At 38.6% G+C, this 22729-nt stretch overlaps 1 protein-coding gene across 1 annotated transcript in view; it reads right to left on the bottom strand.

Annotated features, from left to right (window-relative positions):
- Positions 1–6439: 6439 nt before the first annotated feature.
- The window catches only part of LOC115482750 (maternal protein pumilio-like), a 40867-nt gene continuing 24577 nt past the window's right edge, over positions 6440–22729 (bottom strand). The window contains exons 6-8 of the mRNA XM_030222766.1: positions 22378–22678; positions 22187–22300; positions 6440–6469 (exon numbers count right to left, since the gene is read on the bottom strand). Of these exons, the coding sequence (XP_030078626.1) occupies positions 6440–6469; positions 22187–22300; positions 22378–22678 (445 nt within the window). The remainder of the gene's footprint in view (positions 6470–22186; positions 22301–22377; positions 22679–22729) is intronic.

Below are 22729 nucleotides of genomic sequence, written 5' to 3'. Positions count from 1 at the left end.
AAGAGAAAAAATTGATGAATAAAGTTCAAAAAAATTGGAGTATATGGAGTATAAGCCTTGTTGGGCAGCAAATTCGGATCACAATCAATCAATACTTCAATAATCAAAAGCAGAGCACGGCTCAGGCCTGGCTAAAGAGCATTTTCAGTGATATCGTACGGATTCTATTAGAGTTTGTCAATTTTTAAACAAGCAATGTGTTTATAGACAACTACAACCTAACTCCAACTGAGTGCCAGGTGTTGATACTAGTGTTGTAGTCTGGAGTCGGTTGGTATGGGATTTTAATAAATCGGATTTTACCATTGAATGAAGTAGCATTTATGTTTTGAGATAAACTTTTTAATAGTGCAGCGTTCGGATTTGCTTAGCTGCCATAAAAAGTTGCTTTGGCTTTGCTTGTTTTGCAACATCTTTGAGCCGATCCCCAGCATTCCGCCCACTTAAGTGCCGCAAACAACCTTAAACTTCCAACTCATACACACACGCAAGCACACACACTGAAGATATTGCTGTAAAAGTTGTACATTTTGCGCTCGCTGTGAGTATGGCTGTAAAAGTTTTTAATAATAACCGCAATACAAGAATATAAACATTTATATTACGAATGCTGCCTCATAATGCTGCGCGCACAACACTCAACACACAACTTACACATATAGCTTGAAATGCCACGCGGCACACGTTGCGTATGAGCAATGCCAGCAACCGCTGTTGCTGCTTCTTGCCTTCACCTTTTCCTGCTGTCTTCTTTTCACTCCATATCCGCCTTAAACCTCATCTTCCATCGCTCTACTTGCAAACTCAGACTTCTACTGCTGCCGCTGCTACCTCACAAGATTGAGGGTTAATGTGCAAGCATGGATCCTACTTGCCGTATTTGTTTTTACTACATATCTCTCTCGCCTCGTCCCCTGCTCTACTGTGCTATGCCGCTGCCGCTATCTGGGCCGGGCTTCAGCAGGTGCAGGTGCCATAAATGTTAAGTTTCATATGAAGTTTGACGGTGTAGCGAGTGTTAAGAGTTCAAAAAGGATGCTTAAGCTACTTACTACGCCCGCCGCAGTCCTTTTGAAATGCCTTTTGTATATGGAATTCCTTTGCTACGATACGCTTCATATATATTGCGCATTCATGGTGAAGCATGATTGTTATTAAGTACAGTTGTGTTTCTTATTGAAATAATTACAGCATCTTTAGTATATTCAGATGTATTTTTAAATGACAAGCCCTATATTGGAATGTTAAAACTCTACATTCAGTTGACAAGAAGAAGAATAGCACCAAATGCTGCTGCTATAAGAACAGTGTACTTTAACTACATTAATCGTAAATCATTAAGTCTTAACAACAAAAACCTAATTGCTGCGCTATACATTGCAGAAGCAGCTTTTGGGGAAAACTGCACATAATCAGAGGAGCACGGAAATTAATTTTTGATTTTAATTTTGCGACCTGTCGAAACATCACTTAAAATGTTACCAAAAATCAGTTGACGCATTTCAAATCAAGTTAGAAAAGACCACACTCGCAGTCACACACACTGCACTGGAAGTGCCTTCTGTTTCCTTTACTTTCATCTACCCTCAGCGAATCCGAGAGCCACATAATGGCAACTCAATTAAGCACTAACTGAAACGTGTTCCATTGGCATTTCCTTTGACTACCTTCCGACACTGTAGCCCTCGCCTCCCCCGCTTCTTTTCCCATACACCACGACCAACGTCTCTTCAAATTTCCATTCCCATTCTATGCAGTCAATGCAGTTAAAAGCTGCTCTTTATACTCCCCTCCTCTGTCTCCCCTTGTGCCCTGCACTGGCATTTCCTGTTTCCTACATACCGCCACTTCCTTCTGCCCCAACAGGGACAGGGAGGAGTGCATGGTATTGGAAATAGAATTAAATTTTCACAAGAAGTTGGCGACGATAAACGCCGCATAAAAGACGGAAATGATAGAAAATGTTTTAATGTTGCATAGCCCAAGAGACACGTTACAAGAGGAGAAGAACTGCAAAGGTTCATATAAGGTCGGTAAAATAAAAAAATAAAACAAAAATAGAGTTCGAGGGAGAGAGAGAGGTAAAAAGAGAGACGACGTGGGCGCGGGCTATATGTTGGAGAAACAGTAGTTGCTTTCTTTCCCAAAGACAATTTGATTGATTGTTAAGCAGTCAGCAAGCTTGATGCAGCACAGAGGAATGTTCCAACAGCTTCTGTTGCAGAAAGGTGTTGCAAAACTGTGGCATCAGTTCTTGACGGCTAACGAAATGAAATAATGCATAAGTAAAGAGTCGATATTTTAGCTGCGAGTTCTATGTATACCCTTCAAGAGGGTACTATAGTTCTGTAACCCGTTTTGCAAAACAGAGTAATCTAGTGAACTTCCTCGTAGTCAAAACAATTCTAGAGCATAACTTTCTGATTTTCTATCACTTCAAATGTTTCAACGGTTTATAGTGTATATAACTTAAGCATTCAAATTCCTCTTTGCTCTTTATCTCTCTATATTTACTTCAAATATGTCCGACTTTTACCATTTACTCTTCCGTCTTTGCTCTCTTTTTTATTAGCCTTTTTCTTCATCGACTATTCCACCCCTATATCATTTAATACTTAGTCAACCATCCAGCTGAAGCAGTCAATTTTGTCGCACATTAAATAAAAATCAAATATATGAAATCAATTCAAACACTTCGGCTTCTTTGCCATACACAATCTGTCCCCCGGCTGAATGGCAAGCCTCGAGCCATGGAAATCATAATGAAAATGAAATAAAACACTAAGCGTGGGGACACTTGAGCCCAGATGATTGCATACAATTGACAGCCCAAGCAAACGGCACGAATGAAACAAAGCAAACGACAAAATGAAAAGCAGGGAAAATAAACAAGTGGGAAAAGCAGAAGGAAATTCTCAAGTCGTCGCGACATTCAGCGGTTCGATTACAATTTAACAAATTTTCTAACAGAGTGGTTCACGATTCGTACGTTTCCTGCTTCTGAGGGGATTCCTTTGTTGACTTCCTTTTTGGTTGTCGTTGTTTTTTCGCTCTCCTTTTGTTTACCACTCAATTGAATTTTTAATCGTTTCTTCGTTTAACTTTTCTTTTCGGTGACGCGAACGCTTTTCACTTTCCACTACAGTTTCTGCGAAACAGATTGGAACCGAGGACATCTTGAGTGTTTGGCTGGTGTTTCCTTATCGGTAGCACAGCAGTCCTTTCCTTGTTTGTTGGCTCCTCCTCTCAATGCCGTCCCGTTGCTCTCCTATTCGACCAAGCGACCACTTGACTCGTCATTGTTTACATTTACAAATTGCTCGCTTGTCCGCAAATTGCAGCGCGGTTTGCTCCACGAGGATAACAGACAGAATGAGAGAGAAAGAGAAAGTAAGAGAGAGAACGACTTTGGCATATCTTTCGGCATCTTTACCTAGTCTTTCTTATTTTTTTTTTTCTCTTTTTTGAGGGGGATGGGTCGCTCGAGGCTTGGCAAAATGTTGTAACAAAAGCAAATATCGCTTTTCCTGCTTGCCTTCGCTTTTTGCTGGCTTCACTTCGAGTTTTTCCTTCCCAGTTTTTTTTTTTTTTATTTTTTTAATCATTTTTGGCCGTTTGCGGTTTCTATTCGCAGTTTTGTTTATATTTGTGCCTCACGCCCATATATTTTCTGTTGATTTATCATGATTTTATTTGGCTACTGGACTTCTCTTCTCTTCTCTTGGCTTCGACTTTGGCTTCTGTTTGTTCTTTTTGATTTCTTTGGCCAATATTGAAGCTATATTTCGATAAGTTTAAGTACAATAAGTGCTCAGGAAATTGACTTCGCCTAATAGAACAATTATAGTATTTTATTCAAATGGCATTATCGAAAAATAATAAGCTGTATGGAAACAAAGCTCTTGATATCTTCAACTATAGTCGATTGCTTAGGCAGGCCAATTGATAAACTCAATACAATTGAAATGCATTTGCTATACTTTCATTTTAGAGTTCATATATGCCATGTCTTGGGCTCTGTGTTTTGCTTCCAATGCCCCGTTGCATGCCACAAATTGATAAATTGAAAGAAAGCAAACGCTTAACTGATTTATTGAATGACTGTGCTTTACAAAGCTACAATAATGCCACACACAACTACATAAATATTTATATATATATAACACATTTTCTAACAGCCAAGTCGTTGACAAAAGCTGAAAAGGAAAGCGCCATTTTTATGCCTCATTTGGCCCAGCAAAGAGTCCTAATGCCAAAGCGAAGAGTATAAAAACTACGGGCAAAAGAGCAACAGTTATCAAAACTCTACAAAGCCTTTTGCCAACTGTGTAGAAGTGTAGAGTTTAACTGTTGATTTACCTATGAAAATCATAATATATCCATAAATGAAGATAAATGTAGTTTTGAAAGTGTTACAATGTCGGTTAAGACAGACTCAAATCCGTTGTTCTTCGCAGCTTTTCCGGAATTTTTAATATATATTTCGGCGCGTTACGTCATTCACACACGACAACACCCGGCATTCCACTAACTCTCAATTCTCTTATAAACTACATGGTCTTTGGCAACGCATGCGCTCTCCCAGTTTGCGCTCTGTCCTGTCCCGCTCGGCTGAAGGGGCAGAAAGAAAACTCTACAAAGAGTCTTTGGATGGCAACTACTCGACGGTTGGCTGTTGCCGCTTGCAACAAGTTGCTTGGGAATATTTCCCCTGCTTTAGTTACACATCTGCGGCAACTGCATTGGGGAAGTCCTGCGTCGAAAAATGTTCCCCGCAAGTAGCCAACTTTGTCTCTGGTTCGCATTTGCGATTTGCACCTAATTGCATAATTGCCAAGTCAACTGGAAAATTTGCCAAAATGCCAGTTAATTTGTGGTCAATGGGAGACACCGACAGATAAATCAATAGAATATTACAATGGGTGTAAGGCAAGCAGATAGAAAGGTTTGAGGTTTGCTAATTGTAATCGAACAATGTTTTGAGGCGGTTTCAAGCCATGCAAACAAACACCTGAATTGCTAATCAAACCGTAAAGTATAAGGCTTTGATAATACCCTGTATCTGCGAGATATACTGAGACAAGGCAAACTCAAGACTGGATTGCCAATTGTCAAAGAAATAAACAATGAAATTACAGGGTATTATGTGATCATCTATTGTGAGACTATAAAATAAAGGATATTATTTGACATCCAATATCTCAAGGCTCTATATGCCCAGTTCACATTTAGAGTAGTCCAAATGGTAACACACAATCAGCTCTCATTTCAAGCAAATAGAAAATTTAATTCAATTAATTAGGTTTTCACTTAGCAACTGCATTGCCTCACATTCGAGACGGGCAATGATTGCCTAACACTCTCTCCTGCTCCTCTTTGCACGCACATCGAGCACCTGTCATTGTGCCCCATGAAAATTGAATTAAGACAGGTTGCACTCGAATGCAGGACATGCCCCACACAGCCAATTGCAGGTGCGATAAGAGTCAGGGGCAGCTACATATAGCTGCTGCAGTAGGTGTAACTAGGGTATGTACACACACTGTACAAGCATTTATAGACATATATATTTATATACATATTTATATACATCTGCTGATAATAGCATTCTGATGTGCTGTAAATCATATTACGCATACGCCTGGTAGAACACAAGCGTGCCTGAAAATATTCCGTTGATTATGTTGCAATTGTTGTTCTTGTTGCATTGCAGCTGCTGCTGTTGTTGTTGTTGTTGTTCTTGCCTCATGCCTATCCTTTGACAAGCGTTTAGCCCTCTCTTTGTTGCCTAACTTAATTAGCTTTGCCTCAGTCGGTGTCAGTCAGCTGGGAAATTTGCTGCTGCAAAAAAAGTGTTGCATACTTTGTAGAGCAAACAAGGTCTACGTGCACTACATGCCAACAGGCACAGAGCTACCCACATACACAGACAGTAGTTGTTATACATGTAATAATACAGTAGAACTAAGAAAATTGCCTTCATAATTTAATTAAGCTGACTTGTGCACCTCCTCTGTGGCATGCTTTATATAAAAGAAAAAATAAGCTAGAGTTGGGTTTTGCTGTCATGTTAATGGATCCTTACTAATTACTTTATATAAAAATAAATTTATATATGATCAGAGCACTCAAAGCAAAGGGAACTTGCTCTAAGCTTCAGTATGGTTCGATTAAATTATATGATTAATTAAATATGAATATTTTATATATCAAATAATATAATATAATTTATAAAAAAATATATAATAATATAAAAGAAAATAAAATATAATTTAAGAAATAAAATATATACATACATGAAATATATATACATGAAATTTTATTTTTATGGTAAAAATCACATATAAATGCATTTTAGTTGGGAATAGATTAGGTACTTGATATTAAACAACAAATTGAAAAGTTTTAAGATCTATGAACATACCCCTTCTAGTGTGGATCATAAAAATAAAAGCTTTCTTAAGCTTACCTGAAATGACAAAAAAGAGTAAAAGTTGTTTATTATATATAGTTAATGTATGATTGAAAAAGTGAGATAAATAATTTACACTAGTGAAACCAGGCGAATGTCAACTAAAAGCAACTAAAAAGATAAATAACGTGTCTAAAGAGAATGACGGTTTTAACAAATGCAACAAAAAGAAATGCAAAACTTGCTACATAAATTTTCATGTGCGACATAAATTGAGCGGTCAGTTTGTGGGCGGGCAAAAGTGAGTAGAGCAAACGTAGGTGAATCAAAGAGGAGAAGGTGCAAAGGGAGCAGCAGCAACATCAACACTGAAACCAGAGTAACAGCAGCAACAAGGCATTAAAAAACAGTGAAAGAGAGCGGGTGAGAGAGAGAGACAGAGGCCGAGCGAATTGCAGGAGTGAAAGGGTCTATAAGCAAGGCTTTGTACTGTTATTTTCCAAACGAACGGGAATTATTAAAGGACATTATTGCAGCTTCACGAAACACACAAACACTTGCATCCTGAAGCACGGCTCGTAAAGACAAAACATGTCCGTTAGCCATTGTCAAAGGTAAATGCATTAAACGGCCCATTGCATAATCACATTACAAAAAAAATAATAATAAAAAAAAAAATAAGATTAAATCAGAACTGAGAATTCATTGCTAAAACGTAATTTAAATTAAAGTAAATATTAATTTTATATCAAATTTATGAACACTTATAATAGCCAAGCTCGCATAAAGCATCAAGCCAAACAGATTTTCGTTATACATAAAGCCCTTAGGTATCCCCAAACTTGTAGCTAATTTATATTATAAACAGATGTCTAAAGCTTTTCACTTGCATATTTCGTTTGCTTTTCCCAGCTGCTTTTCACTCAAAAAGGATGTCGCAGGACATACTTTACAGCACGAACGCCATTCTACTACGCCCTATGCAATTTGCTGCATAATATTGCAAGTTTTGCATTTCATAAATGAAACATGTGCATAATATTAATGCAATCAAGTAAACAAGCGAGCCAAGCGAAGCACTCACTAGCTGTGAGACTAAGACGAATATAGCTATACAAACAGGACCAACGGCTGAAAGCCTCGTAAGAAAACTGCAAATGTGTGCAAAAATATGCTCGCACAGACCTCAAATTCATTGAGATTCATGAACTGCCAGTGAGTGACTCAGTGGCTTTTAATACAGCTACAATAATATATGCATTTATTTATTGTTTAGCTTCACAAATTTAATTTAATTGCAAATTATTGCAAAGTTTTTGCTTCGTTTCTTTTTTATAAATTTATTTATTATTTTTAGTTATAAAAGCTTTCGTCTCTGTGGCTCCATCAGATAGCTGGCTGAGGTGGTACTCCATAAAACAACTTGTGTATTATCTGTGTGAGGGGTTTCGTTTGGAGTTTGTCTGCATTTTCCAGGCACAAATGAGCTACATAGCTGTGGCAAAAGTTTTGTGGCCAGTGATTTTCAAAGGTTTTGCGGCTGCATTCAACTTTGACGGTAAATGTATAGACGAACGTTTTGAAGGATAGTTATATACAGCATTTTGTATTAATTATGATATTATTTGGCATCCCTGGCTAATGAAAAGTTAGACCGTAACAAAAATTGCTAAAAATTTCATATATTTTCAGAAGTGCAAAGGGCAGCATATCGAGTGTACTACATTAGTGAAGTTTTGTTAAATTACGTACACATTTGGTTTGTTTAGTCTATTGAGGTGTATTAAAACGTTTCACTTTTTCTGTTCTCAGTGATTTTACAAATTTAATTTCAATATAGAATTTAAACATTTTTATTTTATTTTAGCTATCCACAACGCAAAATATATAATCTATCCGCTACCATTCCGAGCTAATTGAAGCTCAGCCCAAAATGTCAAAATTGATATCAAAATATAAACCAGCAATCAGACTCGAGCGCTGACGAACGCAAACAAACTCAAAGAAAAGTTTTCAAAGATAAACTTGTACCAATAAAATAAAACACGCGCACAATACAATAATGCATCAAAAGAGAAAGGTAGGAAAAGCAGGCGGATGACTGACTAGCGAAATCATGAGCTGGAGCATGGAAATGCAACAACCATCATCATCATCATCAGCATTGCCAACGCTAACATCATCATCGCCATCATGCTCAACTTAAAAGTTCGAAATGATATGATGGCAGCCACTGGAGAACAAAGAATATCAAAGTTAAATTAAATTTGTAGTTTTGCAAAACTTTATCGTGTCGGTCTCCAGTTTCATGCCTCACCTGTACCAGTGAGCAGCTCCCTTTCCCCGCCCCCACTCGACAGTCTGTGTCGCAACAGCTCATTCAATTGAATTTTTCTCATCTTCATCTTAATTAAAAGCCTCAAAATTCAATTAATATACACGCACAAATTTTTGGTGCTTTACATTTGAATTGCAGCTCATTAAAATTGTTGAAGGTGATCAAAAATAAGTAAATCAAGTCGTCGTCATCGTTGTTGTTGCCGCCGCCGCCGCCAGATGGCGACACAATGCCGCAAGTTTTACGGACCGTGCTGCGTTTTGCCATCAAATCTGGGCAAAAGTTAAAACTTGTGCGCACAAGCGCTCAAGGTGAATTTTAATGAAAAATATAATTATAATTCATGCAGATTTTTCGCGGTGTACGGGTGTATAAGTGTCTGTGTGTGTGTGAGTGTTCTCAAAGTTTGACAAAGTTTATATTATTATTGCAGCGAACAGTTTCTGTTGTTGTTGCTGTCGTGCTATTTGCTCTTGTTGTCTGTGGGAATTAAAATGTAATTATGTCGTAAAGCAACCCAAAACATAGCACACCTTTCCGGGCAGGTGTCAAGTGTGAAAGGAGCATTAAATGCGAGCGAAGAAAACCAAGAAAACATGAGAGCTATAAACTGCAAACAGCGAAATTTTTGATATGAACAAAATTCTTTTTTCTTTATTGCATTGCTGTCAATCAGACAGCACAAACTATACAATTTAATACTGAATACTTAAGTTGATTGAGCTGTCAATTAGTGGCCAGAGATGGCAGCGTTGGCTGACAACGAGCCGTGAGCTATGACAACTCTTGGTCTAATTAGAAATATTCTAAGGGCTTCTCAAGGAAGCCGAGTCTATGCGAAAACAATAGGAAAATGCCAAGCATATAATTTTGGATTGACAAACGTCAATCAAAACAGACAGCGACAACTGAGAACTACAGAGAAGGGCACGCAAACTGCGCACAATGACAGCCAGTTGAAATGGCAGCTGCATGCGTCCTGCTGCATTAAATTCCCAGGCACTCAGCACTCAGGCACAAATCCTTCCAACCACACACACATTCACACACAAAAGAGGCACAAAATGTGAATGCCTTTGCAGACAAAAGCTATACAGAAGGTATAAGCATTTAGCAAGAAAGGTTTATAGACTTTCGAAAATAAGCGAAAGTTTAAAGGAGATTAAATACTCTATGAATGAAGTATAATATGCATAGGCTGCAAAGCGATTACCGTTAGTTGCAAACTTGCTAACTTTGATGAGTTGGTAAACTTAAAAGTTAACAGATTCAGTAGGTCACTTAAAATAGTTAAGAACTCTGAAAGGCTCATCAGTAAAAATGGAATCTCAGGCTGAGAAAAGCATAGCGTACATTATATTACATATTATATAGAATATGTATATATTAATAAGGACGACAATGTCCTTCTATCCGTAGAATCATTAAATTATGGGAAAAGCATCTGTGCGTAGGGCTCAGGGCATACCTTAGTCGGGCACTCTCGTCTACAGCTTTTTACTTGTTGATACTATTCAAGACATTATTTTACTCCCATATAAGCCTCCTTTCGTTCAGTAGATATGTGGAATATGCACAAGATTTTTTTATCCGCCATGAGACGTCGAAATGCTCCATTTGCAGGGCATTATGAATAGCCGCGCGTGCATTCATTTAACTAGCGCTCATTGTGCGAGATGTAGAGCCTAGAAGTAGGCAAGGCAGCCTTAAGGGGCTCATGAGCAAAGGGATCGAGAGCCACCCCCACATTAATAATGAGATGCATAACACGCTGCTGAAAAGATGTCGCACATCTTCATCCAATGCCCCCACAGAGTACACTCAGTTATGCAGCTGCCATTTTGAATCGCGAAAATTAGCCAAGCCGCCTGCTAAATGCACTTTAAAGCACCTCAGAGCCACCCACAAAGGACTGTAACAAGCGCAGCCTAATGATGATTATTCTTTGTAAACAGAAGCTGACAACAAAAGCAGCAGCAGCAGCAGCAGAGGCTGGCCAAAGGCCTAATTAATTGCCAGTCCTTGAAAATGTTGCTAAGCTGACTTGGTTCTGGCCTCTGGCCGCGAAAAGCCGCAATTTTAATTAACTTTTATGTAAAACTAAAAAATGATTTTCGAACAAACAAAGGAAACAAGTTGGCTTACAACTTGCAGTATTACGTGTGTGCCTCGATTGTGTTTGATTATGCAAGCGCATTGGCTAATTTACGGGCATTGCGCCAGCTTTTCACGCCTCAATGAAGCGCAACGTGTTTATAAACAAATTGAATTAACAAAAAAAAAAGAAAATACAAATAAAAAAAAAAAAGAAATAAAATCAATAACAACAGCAACAGCTAGTGAGCTGCATGAGCAAAACAGAAAATCAAAGTGAAGTCAAGAGAAAAATAAGACAAAAAATAAATAAAATTTTAAGTCGACTTGAGTTGAGCTCTCTATTAACTAATGCAGTTGGAACACTTCAAAGATATTTAAGAAAAAATATTTAGCTAGCAAAGGAAAATCAAGATAAACTTAGAATTTCAACGTTGCTTAAGTCAGATCAGTTCCAAAATACATTTCCAAAAGTTTCTATATTTATATATTGTATATATTCCATATGCCAATCAAAGCAATAGACAATGTCAATATACCGCAGCACACTAAAGCGTATACCCAAGAATAAACAACACCAAGCAAATTGGATTCCGAAGTGTTTTATGCAATCAATGCCAAAGCAAGGCAAGGTTGCGCCTCAACTATTGAATAGGAAGTCGGCTAAAATAAAAATATAAATAAAATGAATTCTTCCACCCACTCACACACACACAAGGAACTCTAACTCCGATTTCCAAACCTGAGTAGCGTGCGCTATATTCATGACTCGAACTCAATCAATTGCTTAGATTATGATCATGGCTGTTGTTGCCAAACAACACGAAAGCCATAAAAAAACCATTAAATATCACTTTTCATAGCGTTGAGTTTTTATTATTTTATAGATGGAAAAGTGTTCTTTCATTGGAGAGAACAAAAACAAATACATATAAATATTAACGGACACAAATTCTGGCTAAATGTAGCGTAAATATAAAAGGCGTGATACGTTGCCTATCGGTGAATGGGGCGAGGACGAGGCGACGTGATAGCGATATGGAGTGCGCCCGCAAATTTGGCGATAGTTGATTGCATGTCACATGCAAGAAGCGGGGACGGCGTAAGTGGAGCAAAAGGCTGTATAAAAGCAAAGTATATACATCTATATACACAACTGTCAGGTGGGCTGCCAGTGCAACGGTGCATTGAAGAATATGGCAACGCTATTAAAATGCACTGAGCTGGAATACGGGCAAAGGGAGCACTACAGATAGGTTCTGTCAAATGTAGCTGAACCAACCGTCAGACTGTCATATATTTTGGAGAGCGTGCGAGTAGGCTGCTCCCACTCTACACTGCAATCTATGACCGCCTGCCACCAGTTTTTATGGGCAACACCACGCCCAGTTAAACATGAAGTACACAGAACGACGCACATCGGAAAACAGAACAACAAAAAGAGGAAATAAATGAAAAAGAAAATGGCCAGTAAATGAAGTCGCTTGACAACTGAATGCAACGGACGTTGATTGCCTAGCGCCGGCATTAATTATTAACAATACGACAAGGGCGGTAGGCGTGTGAATATAGAACTGGGAGATATGACAACACTAGCCGCGCACAAAACTATGGAAATAGCCATTGGCGTGATTGTTTTTTTTTCTTCCTTCTGTTCAGGTTTTATTAGCGCTCGCATGTTGATTAGGGTTTTGCTGGCCCAATTGTTGACCACATCGAATGACTCTAGTTCGCCTAATTAGCACAATTTGTGGGCGAAAACAAATAAAATGCAAAAAGTTACCAAAAATACTCACAATACTATAAATATGGGTCAAATATGGACAAGTCATGTACTACAATGCGGTGCAATAAAAGCAAACAAAAGTGCTCTAGTCGAGTCGGCTCGACCAGGAGATAAATATCCAAAATTCAAAATATGCAAATTCTCTAAAGTCAACAGCATTTACGGTATTTAAGCTGCGCTTCAGGAAGTGGAATAAGTTATAGAAAAAATTTTAGCTTGTACTGCGCCTATGGAATACACAAAAATATATTTATTTTTCTTCTTTTTTCCTGGTTTACGAGATCAGACGGCCAGATGTCCAACATGCCCCGAACCCTTCAGTTCGCCGTCCTAATCTTCTGCCTGTTACATAAATTTTCAGAAGACCTATGTACCCCGAATTCCCGTTTTAAATAGAATAGAATTCTGATAAAGCCATAACTAAACTGTGATTACTGAAAGTCAACTGCCAAATTCTGGTTACACTAGAGTTCCAAAGTTAAAAATACTTTAATACTATAAGTCAAGTGTTAAAAAAGCAAAGCAAAAAAAAAAAAACATTTTAACTAAGTTCACAAGTATTATACCAACGACAATGCTTAGCTATTTAAGAAATATTAAATCAAAGGCCAGACTGCCAACGTGTGCTGAGGTAAGAGTTTTCACTCTTAAGAGTTTCAAATAAATACAATTAGGATCCATTCACACTTAAGAAGTGCAAGTATTGATTTCCCGCCTTCACAAATGTCAACTTTTGCAACGCTTTTAACTTTTGCCTTTGCCAATTTGCAAGAAACATTCTTCGCTCAACAACAACTCACCCAAAGCTGTCAACATTTTATCAACTGTCTAGCTATGTGAGGGTGTGTGTGTGGTATGCAATCTTTGCTGTGGGTCGCTTCTATCTAAAATTCAATGAAAAACTTTCCCACACACACATTTTCAGCAACAGCCATGTAAACGGCTTTCCCACACACGCGCACATGTTAAGTTTGTTGTACATATGCAGTGGGAATTCCCTTCTATGCCAAATCCTGTGGCTTTTTTCTGTCAGTACTTTACATGCTTTTAGTTTCAGTTAAGCTTGCTGACCAACAAATGAGTTACACACAGCTTTCAGTTAACCACAGCAGCGTGAAAAGGGGCGACAAATTGGGAGCGAGATGGCCGCACACGCCCCCACGCACCGAAAAGGGCAACAAATTTGTTAAGCTGCTGAGACAAGACATAGATAGCTTGGGGCGTGCGACAATTTCCTTTCCTTCGGGTTGTTGTGGTTAACCGTTTGCTAATGAGCCAATTTAAATTTACGACTCAGTGGCGCCATCTAGCGTCCCGAATACGAGTGTAACTAGCGTTTCTTAAAGTTTTCAATCCGACAATGGAATATTTTCTTTTCTATAATTTGAATATTCATTTCTGCGACAGATCTGTCGCAACTTATCAAAGTGAAAAGCGCCGAGTCAAGTGGCCTGGAAAATGAGCAACAACTGCGGATTCCGTGTCTGCAGCTGAAAGGTGAGTCGTGCTTTGAAACTGCTTAAGAAATCTCATGACATCGCCCCGAAACAAACAAACAAATGGCTAACAAGAACCAAGAGCCAACTCATTGACAGACTGAGAAAGTGGGCAAAACCCAGAAAGAAAAAGAAACTGCTTTATAAGCATCAAGCTCAGCGCCAAAGAGTGAGCGAGACGGCAACTGTGAAAAGTTGTCAAGAAATTGCCAAGGGAAAAGCACCAAGAAAAGGGCGAAAAACCGAATCGAGAAAGCAGCAGAACGGATGAAAAAACCGAGCAAGTTCCAGCGTCTGGGCGCTTAATTATGAAGCTTGTTAACTATTAATGAAAAAGTTGTAGCGGCTAAAGCAACTAAAAAATATCTATATATATATATATATATATATATAAATATATATATATATATATATAAAACTAAAGTTGACTAGCAGCTTAAAGAACTAAGTTCTCAATTCAAGATTTGTCAAAAATGTTGCTAAAACGAAGAGCAAAAAGAAAGAAAATGCTTTGGGAATATAATTCTAATAGGTCGCTTCGAGAGAGAGGCGGAAGCAAAGTTTGCTTAGCTTTCATAATATTGATTACATTATCTAACTACCAAAAATTGATTAATTATCATAGAATAAATTATAAATCAGTTAGCTTTGTTCTTGTAGCTCCGTTTTAAGGAATTTAAGGAATATTATTACATGAATAAAAAATGAAGTTATATATAAAGATCTGACGAAAAAGTTTATAGTTAAAATCTCTAAAATTACTTCAGTTAACTCTTTTTAAATATTAAATACTTAGGTTCATATTCAAGAATCCCCCAGTACAAGATAAATAGAAAGCATAAGAAATATTGAACTCAGCAGCCTAGCTCTAGTTTATTGACTATAAAGAAATTATTTAATGAGCAGGCACCAATTTGCCACATTTCTTTAGTCATATAAAACTTTACGAACGCATGGCTGTAGTCTTCTGAGAATCAATTCTAATTCCAAGCCAAGCAACTACTTAACTTTATTCACCCTTCAGGCACGTCCGTTTAACCTCAGCCAATACTTAAAAACTTTAAAAGAGCATTTTTGCCAAATCCGAATACGGTTTAACACCTCGTCAGCCTAACAGAGACAGGGAGTCAGTAGAAGCGGGGCCGGATGCATGGGCGTAGGTTAGCCAGGGGAGAGGTCATTTGGACCGTTTTTATGCCTTCGGGGTAACTTTAGTAAATAATTTGGCTTTAATTAACATGCTGACATCATTAAGCGACGGCAGGCAAATGGCAACAGTTTGTCAGAGAGTCGATCCATTTGTCTCGCCGGCCGGAAAGTGTATGGAGCAACCCTCAATATGCCGGCTAAAGTTCTACCATATTGACAGGATATTTCTTTGTGACGCCCCCACCAATAAGTTATTTTCTCTCATTCTCTCTCCCTCTCTGTGTGTGTGCTAATTAAATAGAAAAATTAGAAAAAACTACGTCGTAAATTCCATGGCCAGGCGTTGTCATGTAATACAACACCCCGGGCGCACTTATCACACTCCAGGGGCTGGGCAGGCGTTGCCAGACATGCAAAGGACAAGTGGGCGGGGACGGGTGGCCAGACAAAGTTCGAGCCAATGTAGCCGCATAGTGTGAAATCATTTGACGACGTTGCTCCGCATGACGCAATTAATCAAATTAAGCTGCCCGGGTTTCTTTTCCACTCACTGCGGGCCGCGAAACAACGGCTTGATTAGCTCATAAGTAGGCAATGACTATAAGAGAGAGAGAACTTGAGGAATTTCTTCAGCAGGTTGGCTGCAACATTCGTTGCTGTAAAGAGTCTAGGGCTGCCAACTTACAGTTGTTGGTAAATTACTTTCTGTATGTTAAGAAATATGTTATTTATTGGAACAAGTACCTAAAGATCTGGTCAGTCAGTCATCAAAACTGCCAACTTTATAAGAAATAGATTTTAATACATCTCAATATCTAAGCATTACTATAGATTTACTAGCTGTTAAGCTCTGTCAAATCTTAACGCATATATTGTATTCTACCTATCGCAAAGCGCAATATTTCGCTCACTCTCAGCTTTCTCTTTGCTGCTTTCCACTTGGGCTAAAATATGGAATGACTTTATAAACTGCTTATATCAGCAAATTTAAAAAGCTTGCCCTAGTCTAAGAGCCTGTTTAAATCATCGATTTTGGGATTCTGAGCACTTTCACTGCCTCATAAATTAGGAACTGTGGGCAGCTTGTAGGCGTCCAAGTGTAATCGAGCCAGAAAAATTAAATGGCAAACTTTTGGGCGCCCACAAAGCGCGCAAGTACCAAATATATATATATATATATATATATATATATATATATATATATATATATATATATATATATATATATATATATATATATATATATATATATATATATATATATATATATATATATATATTCTTTGTGTATACATATATATATATACTTGAGCCACAAATTGCATTTTGGGGCTACGCTTCGCTACCCACACGCGAATGCCGCACAGAAAATGACAGAGAACTTTTTCTGGCTGGGCTTTTGGAACAGCAAGCCGTCTTGGCAACGACAAATGTTTCTGTTATCAGTGAACCATAATCAGAAGTGGCATTAGGGGCTGTGTGGGCTGGTAAGTGGTGAACGCGCTTCACTTGACATTTGCCACCAATAGAGCCCAATTAGCGGCAAGAGCCGCCGAAAATACAGAGTAATTCGTTGAAGGGCTTTCGGGTCTGTCATCTTTCAAGTTTGCGGCCAAGCAAATGCTAATTAGTGAGTGGCAAAATAGTTGCCAACGTGCAAAAGGCGTCGCTATTAATTAGACGAGTGCGGCCACCTGGAAAAACATGCCAACCTTTTGCCTGAATGACGTGAATAATTTGAGCTCGTAATCGAGGAAACTGCAAAGTTGAATATTTCAATTGATCAAGATTTAACTCAATATATAAATAGTGAAGCAGCTACTGAAGCTCCAACTAGATCTTATTTTAATATTTTAAAGTACTTTAATAATGATAGAAATAACAGTAAAATTTTCCAACTCAACACAAAATCAGTTTTAATTTATTTATAATTTATAATTTATCAACAGCGCTGTGAGTTTGATGAGAATTGTCGAATGTGTAAATTTATAACATTTTGACGAACTTTTTTGAATTTCAATCAAAACCACAGGAGACTTAGAAGTAATTTCTGATTGGCAGCGCGTGCTGCATGCATTTTATAGTTGCAATTGAATTGCACAAGTGGCATTATAAAGTGGCCAGAGGCAATTGGCAAGTGGCAAGTGGCAAGTGCCACGTACCACACAACATGCATAATTAATTACGCACACAATTGCATGCTAATTAACGCTTAATTAATTGCAAATTTATATGGCAAAAGAAACAAAAAAACAATGCAGAGCATATGTTACATATTATCAACTCCGTTACGTTATGTTATTGATTTAAATGAAATTTTATGCAAATTTTTCCAGTTTGCTTTCACGTGCAATGCAGAAATTCGATAAATATTAAAATTTTTAAATGTGGGAAAATTAAAATTTTGTGATTTGTGGGAAAAGCTAAGGATTTGAATATATTATATATATTATATATATATATAAAATATTTAAATAACAGAAATTAGTATAAATTAAAACTTTCTATATAATAATTATAAATTTCACATTAAATAATAAATCAAATCAGAAGAAGGGCAAATAAAAGAGGTTAGCAGAAACTTTCATAAATAAAAACGAAAATTCGTTTAACTCTTTGAAATCTGGCCGAAAACCATTTTATTAGCTCACCTATTAGCCTACTCTCAGGGAAGTCTCGACCATTATCGGCTTACATGCAAACAAGTTAAGCCAAAGTAGGAAAAATCAAAAAGCAATCCGCACAACACGAAATCAATTAGTTCGACTTTCAGACCAAAGTAAATCCGCCAAAAACAGACAATTCCGCGAAAGACTCTCAGCTCTCTCGTTAGTCGCATCAAATCCCCATTGACTGATTAACACATAAACGCAATCAAATGAAGCGTATCAGAAGGGAAAGAGCCGAAATTGAAGTTAAACCGGAGAGAGAGAGATAAGCAGTGGAAGTAATCGCTTATGGCACACACCGAATGCCGCCTGGCAACTCGGCCACATTTATAATTACTTTTATTGAGTGAAAACAAACTTGGAGGCGCCGCCGCCAGCTGCATTCTCATACTTTGCAACATGCGCCCGCGAAATGAGCAAAGTTTCGCCGTGCAAACTTGTCTGAAGCTGTCATGTTTATTTATATAAGAAACTTTGCAGCGATTAGTTGATAGTTAGGCGTAGTTAGGGATCAGTTCTAGAAGCAAACAACCATGAAATCGCATCAAAAACTTTCTATGTTAACTGAGGTACAAATAAAAACCAATTTAAATATGAAGTTGGTTTTATTTTTCATTTTAAAATTGTGGAATTGTAAAAGAAGCTATAATAAAATATATAAAATACATTTTACAAGCTTCTATTATCTCTCAATCTTGACTTTCGATGCAAAAATAATAGCAATGAAAATGGGAATTCAGAGTATAAAAATGTGTAACAAATTAAACAAAAATAACTAAGATAACTCATTTTTCAAGCTGTCAAGAAACTGTTTTCATATTGCGTTTTCCAATTGTGGTTTGAATTACTTTAATTTGCAGAATGCCTGCCCAAGCATGAAGCACTGAAGTGGTCCAATTGATTTATTAAAACACGAGTTGGTCGAATCTGTTGTAGAATTTTACTGAAAAGTTTTCTGTATCAAGGAAAGAAATTTAAAATTTTTTAAATCGTGTGGGAAACAAAAGAGGGCTGAAGAAAAGGGCACGAACACTTGCCAAAGAGCCGGCATGAATGCATGTATGTATATCTTAAAGATCTTTCTTCCTATATGCCGTAAGTCTCACACGTACCAGACGCTGCCCTAAAGAGCCACATCGAAAAGAAAACCCCGCCACATTCGCTTTAAACTCGCTCCTTTAATGAGCGCTTGAGCCATTTTAATGTACTCTATCATTATTATATTTATTACTATGCACATGTTACGGGCATTATATGCTAAGAGGACGCGCGCAGGCAGAAGGCATCCAGAACTGAGGCATAAATAAAACACGTATGAATAACGGCAGAAAGAAATGAAAAAATATGTAGTAAAAAAAGGAAAACGCAGTTGAAATTGGTTGCACAAGACGACGATAGGCGACAATATGCTGTCGATAATGGATAAGGCACCTCGACTTAACAGCCACCCAACCCAGCTGCCCTCTCTACTTGCACCACTTTGTGTCTCCCCATAGCTGTTCTCTTTTAATGCGCCATGCGGCTTTGCTTTTCTTTTCTTTTTTTTTTTTTTGAGTGAATTTCGTGCATGTTTCTTATTAAATGTCGTCGATATTAACGCTCCACAAAAGCTGACGAATTGCATGCAGAGTCAATACTGCGGGGAGCGCATGGCAGGGGCTGCACGTGTGGCCATTGTGTGGCAACACAATGCAACGACTTCGACATGAATTTCCAATATGAATCTATATATAAATATATATAGATATATGCACACAACTCATAAATTTATATGCTCTCAAAGAGAGATGCACAAAAAAAGGCTTTGTCATATACAAATTTAAGCAACGATACGAAATATTTTCGGTCATTTTCAATATGTGCTAAAAGATTGACAAGAAATATATATATATAGAGAGAACGTATATCTGTTCGACTATCTTTCGAGTCCTGGGCTCATTCATCTATCGAACATGTTTCCCTGATGAAATCGTTTCTTTGTAAACATTCTTCAGACGATCTCCAGCCTGAGATTGAACAGCTTCAACCACAAATTAAAGTTTCATTCGCCATTTGAAGTAGTGAACTTTGGCTTAATTTAGAGCATTTGAGCTTCTCTAGATAAATAACCTTACGTTGAGTTCCTTTTGCTATGAACAATGCCATTACATATGCATTTTGTGGGAAGACCCGCATGTGCAGCATCAGTCGAGCTGCATTTCCGAAGGGGGTGTGAGGCAGCTTCTCAAATGGCGAAGAAATCATTATTTATAGGCAACGGGTGGAGCACAGAGAACCACAGATCAACTGCCAGGCAAACAAAGAGAAAGAGAGAGACAGAGAGATGGGGAGATGGGGAGAGTGCCTGGCAGACAGGACATATCGAAATAAATGCAAACTGTTGCCAAGACATACGACCTGCAGAGACCATCAATATAAATTTCAATATGACCAAAAACATATTTGCGCACAAAAATGCTGGCAGACCACACAATCAAGTGTCTATGCGAAACTATAATACATATAGATCAATTAAACAACAGTTAAATGAAAAAGCTTATCCTTAAATCATCATTGAAGAGAATGAACCAAAAGCTTTCATAATGCAATAAAAATTGCAGCAGCAAAAGAGGCAAATGTAACTAAATTCGTATTTATAGAATTTGATCTGTAAAAGCTAATCAAACTATAAGCAAATTATGCAACGTATCATATAACGGAACTTGCAAATCTAAAATTTCTTACAAACATCTAATTGTCTTCTAATATACTCTAACTTCATATTTGCCCAAAAACATCGAGGCAACTGCAAATCCATAGATTGTTAGAGGGAAAACGTTTGGCAGCTACAATTGGTGCCTGTGGCATCCACTGTTTGGCCAAGCTCAAGCGTGCCCCAGAGACGACTCTGTCGCATGCCGGCACAAAAAGCCAAACTTTAACTTTAAACGTAATGACATCAGCTGCTGCCGTCGCCTGTGTGCGTCCTGTTGCTGATGCAGCAGCTACTTTTGTTGCAGTTGTTGTTGTTTGTGGCGCGCTCTTTGTAGCACACGCTCAGGCGCAAGTGGCATGTGGCAAGCGTTGCTGAAGTTGCCAAGTAGCGAACCACAGGGCAGGCCAAAAGCCAGAAAGTGCAACGCAAAAGTTGCAGCCAACCAACTTGCAGCTTGCAAGTTAAGAGACAAAAGCGACACAAAAATTACAGCAACGGCAACAGCGGACGGGCAATGAGTGTTGCATGTTTGTGCCTTGAAAACGGAAGTGCAGATTGGCCCGGCAGCAGCAGCAAGAGACAAGGACTAAAGTGTGGAAATGTCAATTTGCTTTTGCCAGGGCTCAATGGGCAGGGACTAAGGGTAAGGGTAAGGCGATGGGCTTGGCCGTGGTCGTGCCGGAAGATGGCAGCAGCCAAGGCAACAGCAACTGCAGCTGCAACAGCATATATTGATTTTCAATTTGACGCCATAAGATAAAAAGCCAGGAGAAATGTCATTACAGGCAAAGAGCAAGAGGCGAAGGTAATGCGGAAGGGACGGGGTGGTGAGGGACTATCGGTTTGAGAGCCACTGCGCAAATGAACGGCCAAAGCTTAAAAGCAATTTTGCGGCTAATAAATCCGATTTCCGTTTTGTTTCGAAATAAATTGCATTCGAAGTTGTTGTTGTTGTTGTTGTTGTCGCTGCTGTTCCTGCTGCAGCTGTTCTCTTTCAGAAGTTTTTGTGTGCCGGAAATGGCTCTCCGGCGACATCAACGCAACGCAACGCACAGCGGCAGCAGCTGCTTTCAGCCGGATGTGGTAAATTAGCAGCTGCAATGGGCACTTCAAATGCACAACACACACACGCACACACACACATAAACAAGAACAAAGCACATGACCTCATTTAGCAACTGCAGCTAAGTGAGCAACACTCAAGTGTTTACGAGATACCCTGTAAAAAGCGAGCCTAAAAGTAGGCTATGCGCTAAGAGTTCGAACCTGCTCAAAGATGCTGAATTGAATCAGACTAAACTAAAAAGGATTTTCACACAAAACATTATGAGATAAGTCCAAGAGTAAGCCTGACAAATCTTAGCTTATATCTCAACTGCTTACACAGATTTAAAAGTGAGTCTAATTAGCTGTTGTGCATTGGCTGTTCATAGAGAATCAGTAATATATATGTATAAAATCCATGAGAAATATTTGATAGGGTTCATCATTCTTTCAGATTCCTTCTTCAATTGAATTGCATGCCTCTAATACTATCCACAACTCACCTGTACATCAAAATTTTGCTGTTGTTGCTGCTGCTGTTGCTGCAAGAGATTGCCTGGAGATTCCATATGATTGGGTCCGCCCGCCTGTGCGCCCTGGTGATTCAACATGGGTGACTGCCGCAAAGGAGAGAAATTTGTGTATTTGCAATGCTTCTCAAACTGGCAAATGAATGCCATTGCTGATTGCTCACCTGTGCGGCCATTGGCATTCCGCCACCAACTCCGTTCATCATTGGCGGCTGCAATTGACTCATCTGCGCCGCCATCTGCTGATGCGCGTACGCTGCGGCAGCACCGCTGCCGACTCCGCCGCCGCCCACCGAATTGTTGCCACCAAGGGCACCGCCCATGCCGTGTCCCTGGCCATGATCCATGAGCATGTGATTGAAGTGCGGCATCTGTGGGAAGCCATGGTGTGTGGGATCGAGCAGTGTGGGTGGGCGTGGTAATGTCTCTTCTGCGGGCGAGGGCTGACGCGAGCCGGGAGTGCGACTACAATAAAGAAAAAGAATAAATTATGATAAAACAGTTGTACAATCACTT

The sequence above is a fragment of the Drosophila hydei genome, unplaced genomic scaffold, assembly GCF_003285905.1.
Source record: "Drosophila hydei strain 15085-1641.00,03,60 unplaced genomic scaffold, DhydRS2 tig00000063-arrow-pilon, whole genome shotgun sequence".
NCBI classification, from domain to species: domain Eukaryota; kingdom Metazoa; phylum Arthropoda; class Insecta; order Diptera; family Drosophilidae; genus Drosophila; species Drosophila hydei.
Note: the sequence above shows the minus strand (reverse complement) of the source record. Positions and strands in the feature narration are given on the sequence as shown.